This window comes from Myxocyprinus asiaticus, chromosome 39, assembly GCF_019703515.2.
Source record: "Myxocyprinus asiaticus isolate MX2 ecotype Aquarium Trade chromosome 39, UBuf_Myxa_2, whole genome shotgun sequence".
In the NCBI taxonomy this organism is placed as follows: Eukaryota; Metazoa; Chordata; class Actinopteri; order Cypriniformes; family Catostomidae; genus Myxocyprinus; species Myxocyprinus asiaticus.
In genome coordinates this window covers 16,975,001-16,994,630 of record NC_059382.1, presented here as the reverse complement: position 1 = coordinate 16,994,630, position 19,630 = coordinate 16,975,001, and the positions used below count along the sequence as shown (strand labels likewise).

General features: G+C 37.4%; 1 protein-coding gene across 5 annotated transcripts in view; it reads right to left on the bottom strand.

Moving 5' to 3' along the window:
- Positions 1–8,278: 8,278 nt before the first annotated feature.
- LOC127430251 (serine/threonine-protein kinase TAO1-like) overlaps positions 8,279–19,630 on the bottom strand; it is a 49,373-nt gene continuing 38,021 nt past the window's right edge. For 4 of the 5 annotated variants that reach the window (XM_051679918.1, XM_051679919.1, XM_051679920.1 and 1 more), the window contains 9 exons: positions 18,867–19,073; positions 18,186–18,317; positions 17,805–18,041; positions 17,151–17,279; positions 16,145–16,348; positions 15,508–15,747; positions 15,076–15,288; positions 14,809–14,991; positions 8,279–13,271 (listed from right to left, as the gene is read on the bottom strand). In XM_051679918.1, coding sequence (XP_051535878.1) covers positions 12,756–13,271; positions 14,809–14,991; positions 15,076–15,288; positions 15,508–15,747; positions 16,145–16,348; positions 17,151–17,279; positions 17,805–18,041; positions 18,186–18,317; positions 18,867–19,073 — 2,061 coding nt within the window. In that variant the 3' untranslated portion in view covers positions 8,279–12,755. The remainder of the gene's footprint in view (positions 13,272–14,808; positions 14,992–15,075; positions 15,289–15,507; positions 15,748–16,144; positions 16,349–17,150; positions 17,280–17,804; positions 18,042–18,185; positions 18,318–18,866; positions 19,074–19,630) is intronic. The other variant, XM_051679921.1, reaches the window with a different exon arrangement.

The following is a 19,630-nucleotide window of genomic DNA, read 5'->3' as shown; positions in this document are numbered from 1 at the left end:
TAAATCCATGTTTTCAAAAGATACAATAAGTGTGGGTAAGAAACAGATCAATACTTAAGTCCTTTTTAAAATATCAATCTCCACTCAGTTTCAAATTCTTTTTTTATTTTGGCAATTTCCATTCTTCGTGCATATCGCCACCTACTGGGCAGGGAAGAGAATGTATAGTAAAAATGACTAAAATATTGATCTGTTTCTCACCCACATCAATCATATCACTTCTGAAGATATAGATTTAACCACTGGTTGCTGCCTTTTTGTGCATTTTGGAGCTTCAGAATTTTGGTACCCATTCACTTGCATTGTATGGACCTACAGAGCTGAAATATTCTTCTAAAATCTTCATTTGTTTTCAGCAGAAGAAAGAAAGTCATACACATCTGGGATGGCATGAAGGTGAATAAATGAGAGAATTTTCATTTTTGAACGAATTACTCCTTTAACCCTATAATATGCATGCATTTAAAAAGAAAGTTATCTGTTTAACGGGATAGTTAACACAAAAATAATTTACTCATCCTCATGTTGTTCCAAACCTGTATGACTTTCTTCTTTGGAACACAAAAAAAGATGTTATGATAGTGTCAGTCATCATTCACTTTCAAAAAAAAAAAAAATGCAGTGTGAGTCATTAGACCAATCCCAATGTTTACGAACATTGCAGTGGCTGGACAGTAAGTGATGGCAGAAAGTTGAAAGATTTGACCAATTAGACATCTAGTGCTACTTAGGTAATTTAGAAAACAATTAGCCTTCAGGTTCAAAACTAGCTAGGTTTGGGTACACTATTGCTAGTGACACAGCTAGTTATAACCATCAATTTTCTCAAGTTTGACACAAAGCCTTCATAAATACGGAAACATTTGTAGCTATACTACTATTATAATAATATGAGTTAATGACATAGCTGCAATAATATATCCGGTGCAAAGCCATGATTTGGAAATAACCTCATAAGTTCAGTCAGCTCTGTTGATGGCTTGAAGTCACAGACATCCACGAGAGGCAGAAGAATCTGATAAAAGTGAAGCCCTTGGTTTTTGCTATTATGATTTTGACAGCCAACAGCTGTGGTGGTGCTGTAGTAAAGACACCTCCGCTTAAAGGGCACCTTTACATTTGTGAAGGGCACCTTTAGATTTGTGAATGAAAGGGGCAGGGGCTTGTGCCCCTGTAGCCCCCGTTCTGTGCACGTCAGTGATAAGCCTCATTTCTTCATTTGTTTTTAACAATCCACACACCAAGTAGATTTTAATGCATGTGCCAGTCAACTTCAGTTATTTGGGTTTAGTCGGGAGTCGGGACATGGGAATAATGTAATAACAATGGAATTTCCTCAAACGCAACTCAAAATAGCAGAACAGTGAGCTATAAGAGTAAATAGCACAATACATAGGTCTTAAAATGATAAATCTCACAAAAGTCAAACAAAAATGATCAAACTGTCACTGCCTCTATATCCGCTGGTTCACATTTCCATGTCATATGCGTGGAGTTAAAATGCTGCGTTTAAAAAGCCTCTTTGGGGTGCCTTGATTTTTAAATGGTTTAAAATCAAATGACATTGAACGTGTCTAATTATTGTACTTAAGTCTGCACACCAGAGCAAAATGGGGGAAAAAACACTCTTACCATTTATCAAGTGTTGAAACTATGCTTTGTTAAAAACATATCTTGATTTATGTTCTTGAGTTTGTACACAAGTGCCGGTTTCATCAAATACATACTGTACATTGCTCTTTGCTTGACTAATATTGGAGGAAATTGAAAGCAACCAATCACAAAGCCCAAGTTTGATGTGAGACATCTCTAGTAAGCGACCCCATGGTACCAAAGCTAAAGGCTGTGAGAAAGACAGATTACAGACATGAGACATTTGTTAAAAATGGTGATCTGTCAATGCAGTCCATTTGACATTTTTCATGACTTCATGTGGGCCTACATCTCATTTCCACAAGCATGTGAGCAGTAGTGCTGTCATGTTACCAAAATTTCAGTCATTGACGAACACTTACACCAGTGAAATTTCATGATTCTCAATACAAATTTTAGATAATTATTCGTTTTTGCTGTGGTATTGTTAAGTAAACATTGTTTCCAGTTCTCAAGCAAATATTCCAGACAAGTAAACTCTAATAAAATAAGAACAAAGAAACAAATAGAAATTATCCTAGAAGAAATACAGACAAAGGTACAATTTACCAAAAAAAAAAACAAAAAAACAAAAAAAAAAACACATGCTTTTTTCCAGGTTTCTAACAGCAGTATCAAGTATACTACTAAACATACACTGGCGGCCAAAAGTTTGGAATAACGTACAGATTCATCAAAGTGGCATTCAGCTGATCACAATGTATAGTCAGGACATTAATAACATTAAAAATTACTATTACAGTTGAAACTACTTCAAAGAGTTCAACGTGAAGCACTGACAGCTTTGCAGATCCTTGGCGTTCTAGCTGTCAATTTGTCCAGATACTCAGGTGACATTTCACCCCACACTTCCTGTAGCACTTGCCATAGATGTGGATGTCTTGTTGGGCACTTCTCACACACCTTACAGTCTAGCTGATCTCACAAAAGCTAAATGGGTTTAAGATCCATAACACTCTTTTCCAATTATCTGTTGTCCAATGTCTGTGTTTCGTTTCCCACTCTAACATTTTCTTTTTGTTTTTCTGTTTCAAAAGTGGCTTTTTCTTTGCAATTCTTCCCAAAAGGCCTGCACCCCTGAGTCTTCTCTTTACTGTTGTACATGAAACTGATGTTGAGCGGGTAGAATTCAATGAAGCTGTCAGCTGAGGACATGTGAGGTGTCTATTTCTCAAACTAGAGACTCTGATGTACTTATCCTCTTGTTTAGTTGTACATCTGGCCTTCCACATCTCTTTCTGTCCTTGTTAGAGCCAGTTGTCCTTTGAAGACTGTATTGTACACCTTTGTATGAAATCTTCAGTTTTTTTGGCAATTTCATGCATTGTATAGCCTTCATTCTTCAAAACAATGATTGACTGACGAGTTTCTAGAGAAAGCTGTTTCTTTTTTGCCATTTTTGACCTAATATTGCCCTTAAGACATGCCAGTCTATTGCATACTGTGCAACTCAAAAACAAACACAAAGACAATGTTAATCTTCATTTAACGAACCAAATGCAACTTGATATAATGGCAAGTGATTTTCTAGTACCAAATTAGCAGTTTAGCATGATTACTCAAGGATAAGGTGTTGGAGTGATGGCTGCTGGAAATGGGGCCTGTCTAGATTTGATCAAAAATGACTTTTTTTCAAATAGTGATGGTGCTGTTTTTTACATCAGTAATGTCCTGACTATACTTTGTGATAATTTGAATGCCAGTTTGGTGAATTAAAGTACCAATTTCCTTCCAAAACAGCAAAATCTGTACACTATTCCAAACTTTTGGTCACCAGTGTATATAAATTGAAAAGAGTAAAAGCAGCAATAATGTTGTGGTTCCGTATTTAGCATGTTTAGAATCAGAACTAGTGACGTGAATGGATCACTCTTTTGGTCAGTTCTTTTCAAAGAATTGGTAAAATGGGTTAGCAAAATGAAAATGGTGCACAAGGAAAATCTAGGGGGGAATGCCATCCTAGCCCCCCCAAGCTCCCCTTGGAATCGACCATGGTTTTGACCGTTCAGGCGCACATCTGCATTACAGACCTCACTTGGCAGGTACACACAAAAGCGCGCTCAGCCGCCTGTCAGACAGATAGCGTGCCGAATTGAGTCGGTAAAGCATAAAGATTAGAAACGTTACATTTTTATTTTAGTATCAACTTGGTACCAAAGTACAGGTTCTTCTGACATCACAGATGAGCAGACAATCATCCAGTGCTCAAAAGGTAAAGCTGTGGTAATTGACGTAAGTCAAGTTAAGTCAAGTAATTTTTATTTGTATTGCACCTTTCACAACACACATCGTTTCAAAGCAGCTTTACAGAAAATCATGCATTAACAGAAAATGAAACTGTAATATCTATAATGTAACATAATTATCTGAATTGTGACTGTCGCATGTCTCACTCTGTGTCGGCTGAGCCAGGGGTAAGGTGTGAGGATGAAATAAGGCAAACAAGAATGAGCCAAGCACTGCCAGACTCCTGCGAGCTTCTGCTGAGACACATGGGTGGTACAGAAGCACCAGTGCTCCTTTCTGTCAAAGGTAACAAGTTCATAGTTAATTTATGAGATTGGCTTCAGTAACTGGCTTCACTACAGAAATACTGTGACTGTCTATTACTTTGAGGTTGTTTAGCCAGCGTTGAGGGGTACAGTATACATACTCTCAACCTCAACAGGTCTAGAGGGACAAATGGAAAGAAAAGAAGACAACAAATAAAGTAGAATGGATAAGACACCTATACACATATTAAAACCAGATAAGGAATCACAAATATAAGGAATTACGTATGAGAGAGTGTCAGTGCTCACAGGGTGGGTATGCGGTTATTGTATATAATGGGTGTGTCTATGCAGATATAAATCAGCAGGCTGCACAAGGCAGAAATAACAGTGAAAATGGGTTTTGTTTTGCAAGCAAGCAAGCGAGTTTCATTTTATTTTTCTGCTTTGGATCTGATGCAGAATAACAAAAAAAACAAAAAAAACAAAAAAAACAAAACAAAAAAAAACCTGCTATTCCAACCATATTCATAATTACAATGCAAATGAAATGGTCATGGGGGGAAAAAAACACTTTAATAATGAGAGTGACGTTTATGCCACAAATGCTGTTGATTGAGTTTAATTTGTACTGAACCTGGAATATTTCTTGAAAGGACACCTTTACCTGTATGGGATATTTTGTGTCAATATCAGGGATATGCTGCAACAACAAGAGAAAGCAACACCTGTCACACCTGTATTTGCTCAGATCACATATTAACATTATATATTAATAAATGTTTCAACAGTGGGCATTTGGTACAGAGAACCACTCGCAATAACTTCAGTCTCTAAGCACGATCATGATTTCAAGCTCGATTACACTTCCTAGTGCTTGATTTATAGTGAAAAGGGAATTACATTTTAGTCTGTTGTCACCCAAAAATGACTGGATCGCTTCAGAAGACATTGATTAAACCACTGGAGTCGTATGGATTACTTTTATGCTGCCTTTATGTGATAATTGGACCTTCAAAGGTCTGGCCACCATTCACTTGAATTGTATGGACCAACAGAGCTGAAATATTTTTCTAAAAAACTTGACTTGTGTTCTGCAGAAGAAAGTAAGTCATATACATCTTGGATGACATGAGGGTGAATAAATGATGAGAGAATTTTCATTTTTGTGTGAACTATCCCTTTAAATAGTCCTGCTGTGTGACAAATGCATTAAGTACAAATATTCCACTCTTAGATGGGCTTTTGGAAAGTCCATGGACTCTCAATTAATCTGAGCTACTAAAAACGGCATATAATTATTATACAAGAATGAGATTTTTAAAAATAGTTTTAAATGTGACACAGCAAGACTGCTGGCACATCAATGTCTCAACTTTCGATGGCAGTGTGTGCAAGTGTTACTATAATAACTTTCGAAGTAAACATTTTAATAGTATTCAACATGCATGATCAATGTTTTAGACTGATCTCAACAAGAGTCTAACAAAGTGTTTACTTTCATTGAGTTGTGTGTTACTCTGGAATGACAACACAGTGTCAGCCAGAGCCAGATGGTGGCTCACACTGGACGAGTCATCATCAAAATGTGACACGGTAAGGTTTACTTTATCTTTGCCAAATCATCGGATACCTGCGGCGCTAATCACCTCGTACGAGTTTATAAATGCAGATATCTGAGTTTAAACACGTCTGATGATCCATGCTCATCTGTGAAATAAAATCTTCATTGAAAAAGTCTTCATACTCAAGAAGAACTGAGGGATGTTTTAAATCCAAGTATTGTGTCTCAGGTAAACAGCTGAAGATTCTTTATCAATCTGTTACGCGTCATAAATACGTTTGATCGGTGCATCCCACATTGTTCACACATGAACCCCCTCCGTGGCACGTAGACTTAACTGGTCTATACAATATTATGGCCATCAACTCACATATACTGTAAAGATTAAATTTTGTAGCGTTCACAAAGCTCTCATGAATCTTCAAAGCATACGATACATACCCATTTTTGTCTACGGTGGCTCAGATGGATCGAAAGTCGTTTTCGCCCTTTCGGACTCTCTCTGTCGTCATTTGCCAAATACGAAGTCCATTGTTTGCACAATGGTAAATACTCAGTGTTGGGGAGTAACGGAATACATGTAACGGGATTACGTATTTAAAATACAAAATATAAGTAACTGTATTCCACTACAGTTACAATTTAAATAATTGGTATTTAGAATACAGTTACATTTAAAAAGTATTTTGATTACTGAAAAGATTACTTTACATTTTATTGTCATTTGTTTCATTTACTATTTAGTCCTTTCAGATGAAAAACATTTATACATATAAATGATGCGATCCAAAGTGCATTTGAACAGCGGTGAAACATTTTCTTATGATGTGTTACATTCATACGAGCAGACAGAGAAGTAAGTTTGAAGTAAGTTTGGAGCAGAAGAAATAGAAATAAACCTTGTGTAAATTGTCAGCTTTACGCTAAGCTAAAATGCTATTTCTAGCCATTTTACATGCACGTTACCAGGCACGATCATATTTTTTATCAAGAAAATTCAAGTTGGATCCTAATTTCTTTTTTCTAGTAAGACCTTTGATATTAGGGCAAAAATCGTATTCTTGATCATAATTTTTGTATTGTTTTCCTGTAAAAATATCTAAAAATCCTTAAAACAAGATCAGTTTGATTTATCTTGTTTTAGAAACAACACTGCATAAGATATTTAGGTTTTTCAGAGAATGTATTTTTAATATGTGTATTTTGTCTTACTGTACTGGCAGAGTTTTTATGTTCAAAACAAGTGAAAAAAATCTATCAGTGCTGAAGTAATCCAAAATATTTAGAATAAGTTACTGACCTTGAGTAATCTAACGGAATATGTTACAAATTACATTTTACAGCATGTATTCTGTCATCTGTAGTGAAATACATTTCAAAAGTAACCCTCCCAACCCTGTAAATACTACACATCATACATTACAGTACCCTGCTGTTAAATACAAAACTATAGACTACAGACAACTGACTTAAAAACTAAGTTCCCTCACACTGCTGAAAAAAGCCTAAGCTGGTTGGCTGGTCTTTCAGTGTGACCAGCAGAAAAGTGCCACAAACCCCTTGAAAACCCCTGACCAGGCAAGATGGTCAGCTTAGACTGGTTTTAGCTAATTTTTCCAGCAGGGAAGACAGTGGAACATAATGTCCAAAAGATTAAATGGATTAGAAAACACAATATCCATTCAAAGACAATTTAATGGTGGTAAGGTATGGATAGCTTGTTTCCAAACCAACTTTATAGGAACAGTTCACCCAAAAATAAAAATTCTCTCGTCATTTACTCACCCTCATGCCATTCCAGATGTGTATGACTTTCTTTCTTCTGCTGAACACAAATGAAGATTTTTAGAAGAATATTTCAGCTCTGTAGGTCCTCACAATGCAAGTCAACAGGGTCCAAAACTCTGAAGCTCAAAAAGCACATAAAGGCAGCATAAAAGTTATCCATACAACTTTAATGGTTAAGTCAATATCTTCAGAAATGATTTGATAGGTGTGGGTGAGAAACAGATCAATATTTAAGCCCTTTCTTACTATAAATTCTCCTCCCTGACCAGTAGCTGGCGATACGCATGAAGAACACAAATAGCCAAAAACAAAAGAACTCTTGAGAAGAGCGCTTAGGAGGGCTGTTTGAAAGATTTAACAACTGGATTACTTTTTCTGCTGCCTTTGTGCTTTTTAAGCTTCAACATTTTTGAACTTGTTAACTTGCATTGTACAAAGCTAAGATATTCTTAAAAAAATAAATAAATAATTTGTACAGAAGAAAGAAAGTCCTACACATCTGGGATGGCATGAGGGTGAGTAAATGATAAGAGAATTTTCATTTTTGTGTGAACTATCCCTTTAAGACAGAAGCACACTGATATCAGGGCGATCAATCCTGTTCGTGCCCAACTTTGGGAACAATCAAATTGTTAATATAATAGTTAATATTATAAAGAAAATTTCCTGTTTGTTGTTCACATGTTAAAATGCAATCCATTACCAGACTGACACAAAAAATTATTTGGATGCTAATACATTTTTAAAGATAAAGCATTTTAATTAAAAGCCGGACAAAATGTTGTACTAAATTTAATTTTATTACAGCGGATCCTCTGACCAGTGTTCCTCCATCAACACAATAGTAATTACAGAACAGAATAATAATAATAATAATAATAATAATTTGTAAATTTATCCCTAGACTTGTTTTCTCTGATTTAGGAATACTTCAGTACAATTTCAAGCCATTTATTTTGTATTTTTAAACTTTTTGTATAATCTTTTTTGACATTCAATAACATGATACACAATCTCTACATTTTGATACAGGTTACATATGAGTCATAGTGGTGATGCTGAGCCAGAGGACAATGTGTGCGTTGGAAACGGCATACAGTTTATTATGCAATTTCGAACACAGCGAATGAATACTGATGTTCTCTACAGAAATGTAGCCCTTCCCCTTTGACCAGCCCCTCTCTATCACTCCTTGTTTCATTTTTTTTGTAGTGTTGGCGATGGGAGCATTCAGGCCCATTAGAATTAAAATAACCCTCTCTCTCTTAAAGCCCGTCAATTAGTTTCTCTGGAGAGGAGACTTTGCAGTAGTGACCGGGCTTGGCATCTGTGGGATGGCACAGTGTTTGACAAGAGGCTGAACCTCCATTAGAAAAAAGTTTGCATTTCATACTAGTATTTCTCATATATCAGTATTACTTACAAATCCGCTAAATTCAGTCAGTAGGACAAAAGTTTAAAACTAGGATAAAAATAAAATGACAAGTATCAGGTATGACAAATAAACGGTTATCACAATTATGAATAATGCCATCCAAATTCAAACAGCCCCCACCCAAAATGTATTCTTATAAATGAAACTGATTAAAAAAATATAATAATTGGACTAAACTGATCGTTTGTTAAAAACAAAAGGTATACCTTGATATCAAAATATAGACCAATGGGAGGACTGTTATAAAAATCTGACTATCCTTTAACAGCTCTGTTCTGCACATTTGTGCCATTAAACTGAAGTCATGGTATACTGGATGATACTGCACCTTCTGACATTCACATGAATGTACGGTTCAGAATAAAGGCATTTCAGAATACAGAGGACAATGGCATGTGCAGAAGCTTTCCTGTGATCAAGAGACTAATGTTCAAATACAAATGGAAAACAAAGTGTGCAGAGGTGACATGTAAACACACACTACTCCCTGAAGTTCAACTCCGAGACCCTGGAGTGAGTTTCATTGTATTGTTAAATTCCTTCATCATTTATTCACCCTTGCGTCCAAACACGTCTGACTCTCTTTGTCTTTGGAACCAAAAAAAAGGGATGTTCGGCAAAATGTTGGCCTCAGTCACCATTCACTTTCATTGTATGGAAAGAAAAAGATGCAATGACATAAGTCATGAGGGTTTGAAACAACACGAAAATGAGAAAATTACGACAGAATTTTCTTTTTTGGACGAACCATCCCTGGAAAAGCTAAAGGTAAATAGTTTCGAAACAGTTTTCTTTTAAAACTTTTCTCCATATGCAGAGATGGAGGGAAAACCGCCATCAATTTTGTTAATTTCCATGTATTTTAAATCTTTATTTTGATCAAATATACAATATGAACACTCTCCCCAGACGACGACTCTAGACTTTCACATTAGAGCTGGATCCATTTGGTAATAAGGGTTTAGGTCAGCAGTAACACAAGCTCTTTTGACATAGTAGAACATAAAGGAGGGCGAGAGATGTGTCCTGCCTGGAGACATTTGTCTTCAATGATTGCACAAGGGAAAAAGTGAGGTTAAAATACTACATCAGAAGTGTTAAAATACAAATAAAAATTCACAAGGATGAGGGAAAGAGAGAGGGCAGGCAGGGGCATCGTCAGCACAGCTCATTTCCTCACAATACTGGGCACCGACACCTGTGGTATGGGCAGCACAGAGGACAGACAGATAGCAGGGATAAAGAGACCAAAGGTTTTCCTGCCAGTTTAAGAGGAAACTACTCAAGTGCATGATCATCTTAGTTGCTTTTACCAGCCAACTAATGAGGGAAAAAAAATAGTTACATATTTTGGCTGTTATATATTTGGGGCAGCTATTGATTTATTAAAATACATCTAGTGTACTTCATAGACCTACACTATACAAGTAAAAAGTTTGGTACTTGGCTATTTTAAGAGCATCTCAGGTGGATACCTCTTGAAGTTGTATAGAATGCCCAGATTTTGCAAGGATAGCTACTTTGAGTAAGCTCAAATACAAGATTTTTGACATTTTGATTGGTTAAATATTTTGTTCACAAAAAAGACAACCCCCCCCCCCCCCCAACACACACACACACACACACACATTTCCATATGATACTTCATAGTTTTGATGACTTCACTATTATTCTAATATGTGGAAAATAGAAATAATAAATAATGATTAGAGGTGTCCAAAATTTCAACTGGTAGTGTATGAGTGCGATACAGTGAACACACCCGTTAGTGTGGAGGTCTTGAGACCAAATAAAGAGTGTTTGCCTGCTCCACAAGAGCCTGTTATGAATCATATAACAAAGCCTGCTGTCATGACCTTAAGAAAAAGAGGAAGTCATTTATGATCCTACAGTTTTAACATTCCCAAAGTGCCAAATAAACATGACACAAACATAATGGGGGACAAAGTACATTCAAACAGGTTCTGCATTTTCATTGATTTTCTTTGGGGGAAAAAAAAAAACATGAAGATACGATCCAAAATCACTGAAAAACCCTGAAACAAGTTTGCACTTTCATAGTTACCTCTTCTTTACAGTGATCATATAGATCTCCATTAATAGACTGAACCCTGAACAAAAAATATTCCCAGTCACTCACCAAGCAGCATCACACACAATATGCCTGCATCAGTCATTTCCATAGTTCCAAACGTTTGTAAAAATATTCCTCAAAATACGTCACTCTACATAAAGTGCTTCTGCTTGGCAGATATTAAAAGGCACCTCAAAAGTTTATTAGTATTAGTGTTTAGTTTTACATTGTGGGAAAATATAAGCCTGTCACACACTACATGTACTGCATGTAGGAGGCAAGCGCACACTTAACACTTAACCAACACACACTCTCCTTGTTCTAGTATGATGCACCAGTCTTTGTTTTCGATCAGATACATTCTGTCATGACGGGATTATTATTAGATTAATCCAAATTTGGGAGTGTGTTTTTTTTCCGGGTACATTAAAACATATCTTGGCATATCTACACTGAATATTCAAATCAACACATTGAAGGCACTGAACACACATCTGATATCCTTTAGCTCTTTAGTGGCATTGCATACCTAAAACATATGACTCTTACATATTTTATCTGAAGTAATCACGAAATCGAAAATATACTGCTTTTTCTTTGTATCGTGTCTGGATGAACAACACAAATGAAAACTAGCTTATATAATAAAATAAAGGGAATATCAAAGGATGAGACTAAAGATAGACTGCCTGGCCATAACCCTGTTGCTTAATTCAAGTATAGACTAAAAAAAGCAAAGGACGCTGTAGATATGAACAGATCTGTGCTTGCTAGCACAGTTCCTTAAATCCTACACTCTGCTAAAACACACTGCTTGGGCAACACAGCCCCATTGATGTTTAACGGCCAAATAAACATGACAAAAAGGTCTATAAGGTCAAGTATGTATGTGTGTGTGTGTGTGTATATATATATATATATATATATATATATATATATATATATATATATATATATATATATATATATAAACACACCAAAATGAAATGCATTTTGAGTCGGGGGGGCGGGGGGAATCCAGTGCTTAAATGTTGGCTAACATCGAGATCCTCACTGCAACTGAATCATCCAATTTTAAAATCTGACAAATTAAATACTTTAAAACATTTACTTGGCTGACTCTTCTTAACACAGACCACATTACATATACTTCACAAAAGTCATCTTGATTTCTTTTTTTTAAAACCCCAATTTTTTATTCCTAGAGCATGACAGCAGGCTGATTGTTCAGGAGCTTTTGTAACTGCGTCTAGATATCCATATCCCTTGCATTCTTACATAATCATTTAGGATTTCATTTATTTGCAGATAATGTGAAAATTGTGGCCAACTTCTCCATCAGTTTGGTTTATGAATCCACATATCAAGTGGACTAAAGCTAAGTAAACATCTATTTAATATTTATATCTATAATTTTAGCACTAAACTCTTCAAGTGAGCTCTGAATGATCAGACTAATGTTCTTGACTCTAGCTCTGCATGGTTGTCAAACAAGTTACATGCAAAGTTAGAATTCCTTTTGACCTGAGCAATATTTACTATAGTTTACATATCTGCGAGTAAGAGACTGAAATGAGAGAGAAAAGGGGAAATGAGAGATATAGAGAGAAGAAAAAAGGAAGAGTGGGAGTAGAGAGACAAGTGCAGTTAGCTCTGCTCTCTGTGCCAGTCTTGAGTCTGGGCCAGTGCGTTCCCCTACCCTGTGTGTTTATGTTTCTGTGTGCAGGGTTGGCACAAACGCACTGGTGTCTATGTATAAGACAGGTGTGAACCATTAGATATCTGAGATGTGATGCTGGTGCTCCTACTCATGCCCTGCTCTGTGGGCCCCCCAGAGGTGGACCTCCTAAGCACCTGGGGGCTGTTAGGCAACCCCACGCTGCTTTTTGGCATGGCCCCTGGAGGGCCCGAGGAGTGGCCCCACGGTGGAAGCCCACCTCCTGGGATGGCTTGACCCCAGCCCTGCAGGGCCTGTGATCCTCCCTGGCTGGAGTGGTAGTGGTGACTGGATCCAGAACCACTGCTGCTGCCCCATTGAGTCCCCAGAGAGCTATCCGAGTGGTGCTGATGGGGGATCCAACTGGCCGGGGCCCCAGGGAAGCTGTGGCTGAGGCCCTCAGGAGAGATGTTAGCCAACACCATGTTGCTGAAGCCCAAGCGCATGCTCTCTGAATCGAAGGTCTCGATCTCTCTGGCCTGACGTTCCAGCAAGCTGCGGATCCTTTCTGTGCGTTCATTCTGCAAGGTCAACATCTCCTCCTCGATCTGTGGGATACAAATCAGAGGCCACATCAGACTCTAGAATAGCTCATAATGTTATATAGTCGTAATTAATTATAAATACATCTATAAAACAGGTTTAACATATAGTGGCCCATTTATTTCCCAGTATTTTCACTTAAAGGGTCACGAAACACCAAAACACATTTTCTTTTTAAGATATGTACATGTTGCGCATAGTTGAAAACAATGATAGCACTCATTGTGTTTAGAGTTATGGGGAAAGTGGTTATTTTTTTGTTTGTTTTTTTCCTTTTATTGTGGCTATACTTCTGAAAAACAGAGTGTATTTATTGGACCCATTTACTTTCATTATGCATCTTACAAGAAGTGTTTTGTTCTTTTAAAAAAAAAAAAAGAAAAAAAAAATCTACATTATGCCACAAATGCTGTCAATAGAGTTTAACTTGTATTCAACCTGAAACACTCCTTGTAATCATAAATATCTTTGAATTAATGTAAAGTCTCAAAGCAGTGCTGGTTTTGATGGTAATGTCTATTTTGAGTGCTGTTCTCACTTTATTCTCAAAAGTTTGAACACAACATCCAAATCTTTTTGCTGATTTGCAAACTGTTCTGTCGTCTTCACTCTTCACACTTTTGTCCCATGACTGATATACAGCTAAGTGCCCTAAAACTCTTCTGTTGTCATCTCCACTCATAATGTGATGTTCAGCCATCTCTGTTGTAAGTGTGTTTTGGAAGTAGCTCTCGACTCCCCCGTAACTGCCCACAGTTTTACATTTTTTCACATCCCGTTGAACTAGGAGAGTTTCATGTCACTTTAAGACAAACTTGAAAATGAATGATTAAAATGATTGTTGGTTGCCAAATTTCCATTGTTACAGCAATGAAATACAACTGTGGTTACTCTGCTAGGACACTTGTGTGAACAAGAGAGGAACATGAAAGATGACCTTTGAACAAGTTGGTTAAATTGCTGTTGGTAATTGAAAATATGGCTGAGAAATGTTAGTTTAAAAAAAAAAGAAAAAAAAAAGGCCTACTATAATTTTATGGATATTTTATTACCTAATGCGATGACATGATACATTTTTAAGTGTGACTTAAGTACCCAAATACTTTTTGGGGCCTCTATATCACTATATATCTGATGGCAAAAACAAATGTGCAAAGAACTAAGAACAGTCACATAAATGTTTAAAGAATTGCAGACCATTTAGATTAGCCAGACAATTCTTGATACATCTTCAAGTAATATATGCTTCTGTTTACCCAAAATTAAACTTCTGTCATCATGTTCTCATTATTTTTTCTCATCCAAACCCATCTGACTTTCTTTCTTCCTTTAAACACACACACAAAAAAAAAGAGATGTAAGGCCTCAGTGACCATTCACTTTCATTGCATCTTTTTCCCCATTCAATAACAGTGAATGGTGACTGAGGCCTTACATCACTTTTTTGTGTTTAAAGGAAGAAAGAAAGTCATATGGGTTTGGAACAGCATGTGAGTGTTAGTAAATGATGACAGAATTGTCCTTTTAAGTGACTTATAAGACCTTGGTCTCCAGCAGGGCTCTCCTCAGGGACACTCTCTGCTCCAGCTCTTTCCTCTCTCGCTCCTGCTGTGCGTCCGTCTGCATCTTGATCTTACTCTGATACGCATTCAACAGCTCCAACTCCTGCTGCAGCTGCATCCTCAGCACCTGACACTCGGCCTCCTGCGCCTCATCCAGACGCAACTGAAAGAGAAAGACTGTTTTTATCATATGATCAGACAATGAAGGTTACAACATTTTTGTGTATTCTTTCTTTTCAGCACTCACAGCCTGTGTGGAGAGCATGTTGTTGATGGTGTGGTCGTACTGCTCGGCGAGGATGGCTAGTTTTCTCGTTTGTTCCTCCTTCAGTCTCTTCAGCATGGTCTTGTGGTCGGGTTTTGGCGTGCTCTCCAGCAGGTGGTTCCGCAGGGCTTTGTACTGCCGGGTCTGGATCTTACATGTATCCTGGAACTGTTTCTTGATTTGTAGCTCTTTGGACTGTCAGAGAAACAATGTTGGGGCAGCAAGATCAGTAAACTAACTAAGCTAAAAACAAAGGTGAGTGGCGCAAATAAATGAGGCAATCAGCTGAGACATTTTTCATGCTATAATTAATCCTAAACCTAATTTCTCATTTGTCATTGAGCAGACATTTTATCCAAAGCTACTTATAGTGCACTAATGCTAACCTACAACCTGAGAAGTGATTGTTACTACCTTGAGGCTCTTGGGCTGCTGTCGGACCTCCATGACGTGTTTGCGTCTGAGCTCCCTCTCCCTGCGCTTGTTGTACTCCAGCTGGTTGGTGAGCTCGGTCTGGTGCTGCAGGCGGATCTGCTCTGCACGCATCTTCTGGATGTTGCTCAGGTGTCTGAACTCCAGCTCCTGCATGGACTCGTGGTGTCGGAGCAGCATGGCATGCTCCAGATCCTTCTGCGTCTGACGCTTCTTTAGCTCCTGAGAAAACACGCACAGGAAAAAACTGCATTAAACTGATGGTACAAAGCTAGAAAAATGTGGATAGACTTATTTTAGGCTCAATTTAAAGGCCAATGAACTGGACACCCAAGAAGTCACAGTACTGTATCATCAAGAACAAAATCAGCCATGTTCATAATCGATAATAGTCCATAGTTAAGAACAACTGCATGTACTAGGGATGATTGTGAACGTAAAAACTTTGACTATTTTTAACTTAACCTTCCATATAAAAACTGTCTCTTAAAATATAAAAACTAAATATTTAAAAAAAAAATATGAAAATGCAGATAAACTAGTCGACTTGCCTACAAGTGGTTGAAAAAGCACTTTCGATTTTCCATTTAGCGTACATGCAAGCTCACTGTCTACTAACCTCTCTTATAAGATCTTGCTCCACTTTGTGACGTTTGAGTAGGATACGCCTTTTGAACCTTCGGCACTCGAGCTCCAGGTACTGTCTCTGCCGGCGAAGAAGGTTGGCCTCCTCCTCCGCCTGGAAGTGCTGGAAGTTCTCCTTCTGCTTGGACAACCACTCCTGTTTCTCCTTCTTTGGTGTGGACTGGTTCTCATTCAGCTCCTGCACATATGGAAAAGACGCTATGCATGGGAATGTGTAACATGAATATTATGGAGAGGAACATGAATCTTCATTTTTTGATCAAATCTCAAAGTGAGATTTTGTGAAACGAAGACCAGCATGTTAAAGGAATATTCCGGGTTCAATACAAGTTAAGTTCAATCGACAGAATTTGTGGCATAATGTTGATTACCACAAAAACAAAAATGTTCACTCGTCCCTCCTTTTCATGAAAAAAGAATCAAAAATCGAGGTTACAGTGAGACACTTACAATGGAAGTGAATAGGGCCAAATATTGAAGGGTTTAAAAGCAGAAATGTGAAGCTAATAATTTTATAAAAGCACTTACATTAATTCTTCTGTTAAAACGTGTTTATTATTTGAGCTGGAAAGTTGTTTAAATTGTCATTTTTACAGTCGTTTTAGGGTTTGTTGACATTACATCCTCATGGTAATGAAGTTGTAAAATTAGCTATAACTTTACACAGAAAAGGATAGTAAGTGATTTTAATCACACTAAAATAATGTTAACACTCATTATGCTCATATCTTGTGGCTATATTTATGAATAAGTGAGTATTTTAACGTAAAAAAATTGGCCACATTCACTTCCATTGTAAGTGCCTCACTGTAACCTTGATATTTGCTTTTTTGAAAGAAAATGAGGGACGAGTCAAAATACATTTTTGTGGTAATCAATGTTATGCCACAAATGTTGTCAATTGAGCTTAACTTGTAGTGGACCCGGAATATTCCTTTAAGAATAGTCCAGACAGGATTATGTTTGAATGGCTTTCTGACCTCTTTGAGTTGCTCTTTGCGCAGTTTGTACTCGCGTTTCTGAGACTCCAGGAAGCCGTTTAGCTCCTTCTTCTGCTGGGTCTGAATGTGCTGCAGGAACTTCTTCTCATCGTTGGCAAAAGTCTTGGCCTGCAAAACAGAGTGCAGAAAAACTTTTACACCAGACAAGCACAAATGGAAGACAATTTATTCTGAATGTTTTAGAATAAATAAATAAACAAATTTCTTTTCCAGTGTAATTTCTGGAAACCAATTTTTAAAATAATTTTGATTCAGACTGATTCGCAAATTTGATTAATCATTTATACAAATATTGAATCATTTTGACCAATTAACTGAAAAGAACCTACTCAAAAGAAGGATTCGCTCGCAAAAGGGACGATCAAGTTCTACTCTACACAAGCTCTAACCAAGAGCAATGTTCATGTGATGACATATTTTAGAGCAGAGCGTAACTAGAAAAATGTATATTCACTACAGTAGTTTCCATGACTTTTCCAGGCCCGGAAAACACAATTTTAAAATTTCCTGATTTTTCCAGGTTTTCCATGACAGTGGGAACCCTGGACTGTTCTACTTGGCTTTAAACAGTAATAATTCATGAAAAATTATCATTAGAATTTGCTTTTTGGTTTTATGACAATGATACAGTACATCTTTGTCCATGGTGGCTTGGTGCTTCTTGATGAGTTTGTCCATCTCAGCAGCAAAGTTGTTCCTCTGGTTTTCCAGTTCCTTGTCCAGTTTGAGTCTGTGCTCATCCATCTCACCCTTCAGTTTGTTCTCCAGGGCCAGAAGGTGTTTCTGGTGCTGTCTGCGCATACGTTTGTATCCAGACATCTGCTCTCGCACCTCAGAGTCCTGCTCATGCTCCTGGATCTGACGAGTAACCTAGGACACATACAAACAAGCACACTTTTGACCATTGTAGCAGAACAGACACCAGCTTTCAAGTGTTGTAGAAACGACCTAAAGTGATCAGAGAGCAAACGGACTCTCCCGGACTCTATACTTGGGTGGCAATCTGGTTCTCACCAGGGAGGCTGTGCGGATGGTGGCAAAGTGCTCTCGGTTCCTGTATTGACGCCGCGGTGTCGGTGCTGGGGGAGACAGGGGTTCTGATGGCTGTCTCTGAGCTTCTGTGTCTTCTGGATAGCTCTCTTCCTCCTTCAGCAAACAAAAACAGCACATTAAGAACATACATGCCATGCTTGACACAGACATTTAAAGCCATTTATAGCTGATGTAACATCCAAAAACCACCATGGATGATTACATTTAACCCCATAAATTCATATGACTGTACTCTTACTGTGTTAATTATTGTGTGTATATATTTGATGACAACATAAATTAAACATGTCTGACAATCGTGGTGATGCACCAAGCACCTCTGAAATATTAAAATGTATTAACTAATATAATAATGGACAGATGTGTAACTCTCAAAAATACATCATTTGGGAGAAAAGAAAGATTGGCAATTATTATATTTTTGTTTTAAAGCGAAAGGAATCATTAAGATCATTTTCCTCCCTTGCGATTTAATAATTAATTAATCAGAGGGTTAAGTTAATTATTAGCACCCTGAAGTTTTGTGTTGTAATTTTAAAAACATAATACAGTAAATGCACTTCGCATGCAATACAAAGCAAGTTGTTTTGGTATCTGGCAAGAAAATAAATGTGAATGTAATTACAGCAGAAGTGCACAAACCGGTTTGACATGAATCACAGAGCTGTTAGGTATAATGGTTTGGTCTTTCTCCATAAGATCCACCTCACTCTTGTTGTCGTCAGTGGCATCAGGCAGACTGTTGACGGAACTGCTCTGTGAGCTGGCACTGATGGACATACTAGGGATGGACTGATTACTCCCCACACTGTTCACTGTGCCTGTCCGGCCAACACTGTGCTCCACCTCCTACAACACATTAACATTCATATCCATATAAGGAGACTAGTGGTGGACCAATATAGAGCTGCACAATTAATTGAAAAATAATCAAGATTACGATCACGCCTGCCACAATAAACTTATCATGAAGTGTTGAATATGGTACACAATTCCCATTGTGTCTAAATTTTCCATTTACAATATGCCTTTTGCAGTTAAGCATTGTAAACAATCAGAGAAATGTCAACTGCATACATAAATACGATAGGGAATCAGAGGCATTTAAGTTTTTTAATTATTTATTCAATTACTTGTGCAGCCTTGGACTGAAATATCTGACAGGCCGATTAAATATATAAATGCAGGCTGCCGTATCTCTTCGTGTCACCTGAAAATGCTCACTCGCTGTCATTTGAACCAGTGTCAAAAGCGAAACGGTGAAAGAGACCCAGCATGTGCACGATAAAGAATGAATGGCAGCCAGGTAAAGTTTTAAGATTTTAAACTACAGCAAATTAAACTTCAGCATTCAATATGTTTTATATCTGTATGTAAAGTGTCAAATAATGCATTGGCAATTTACT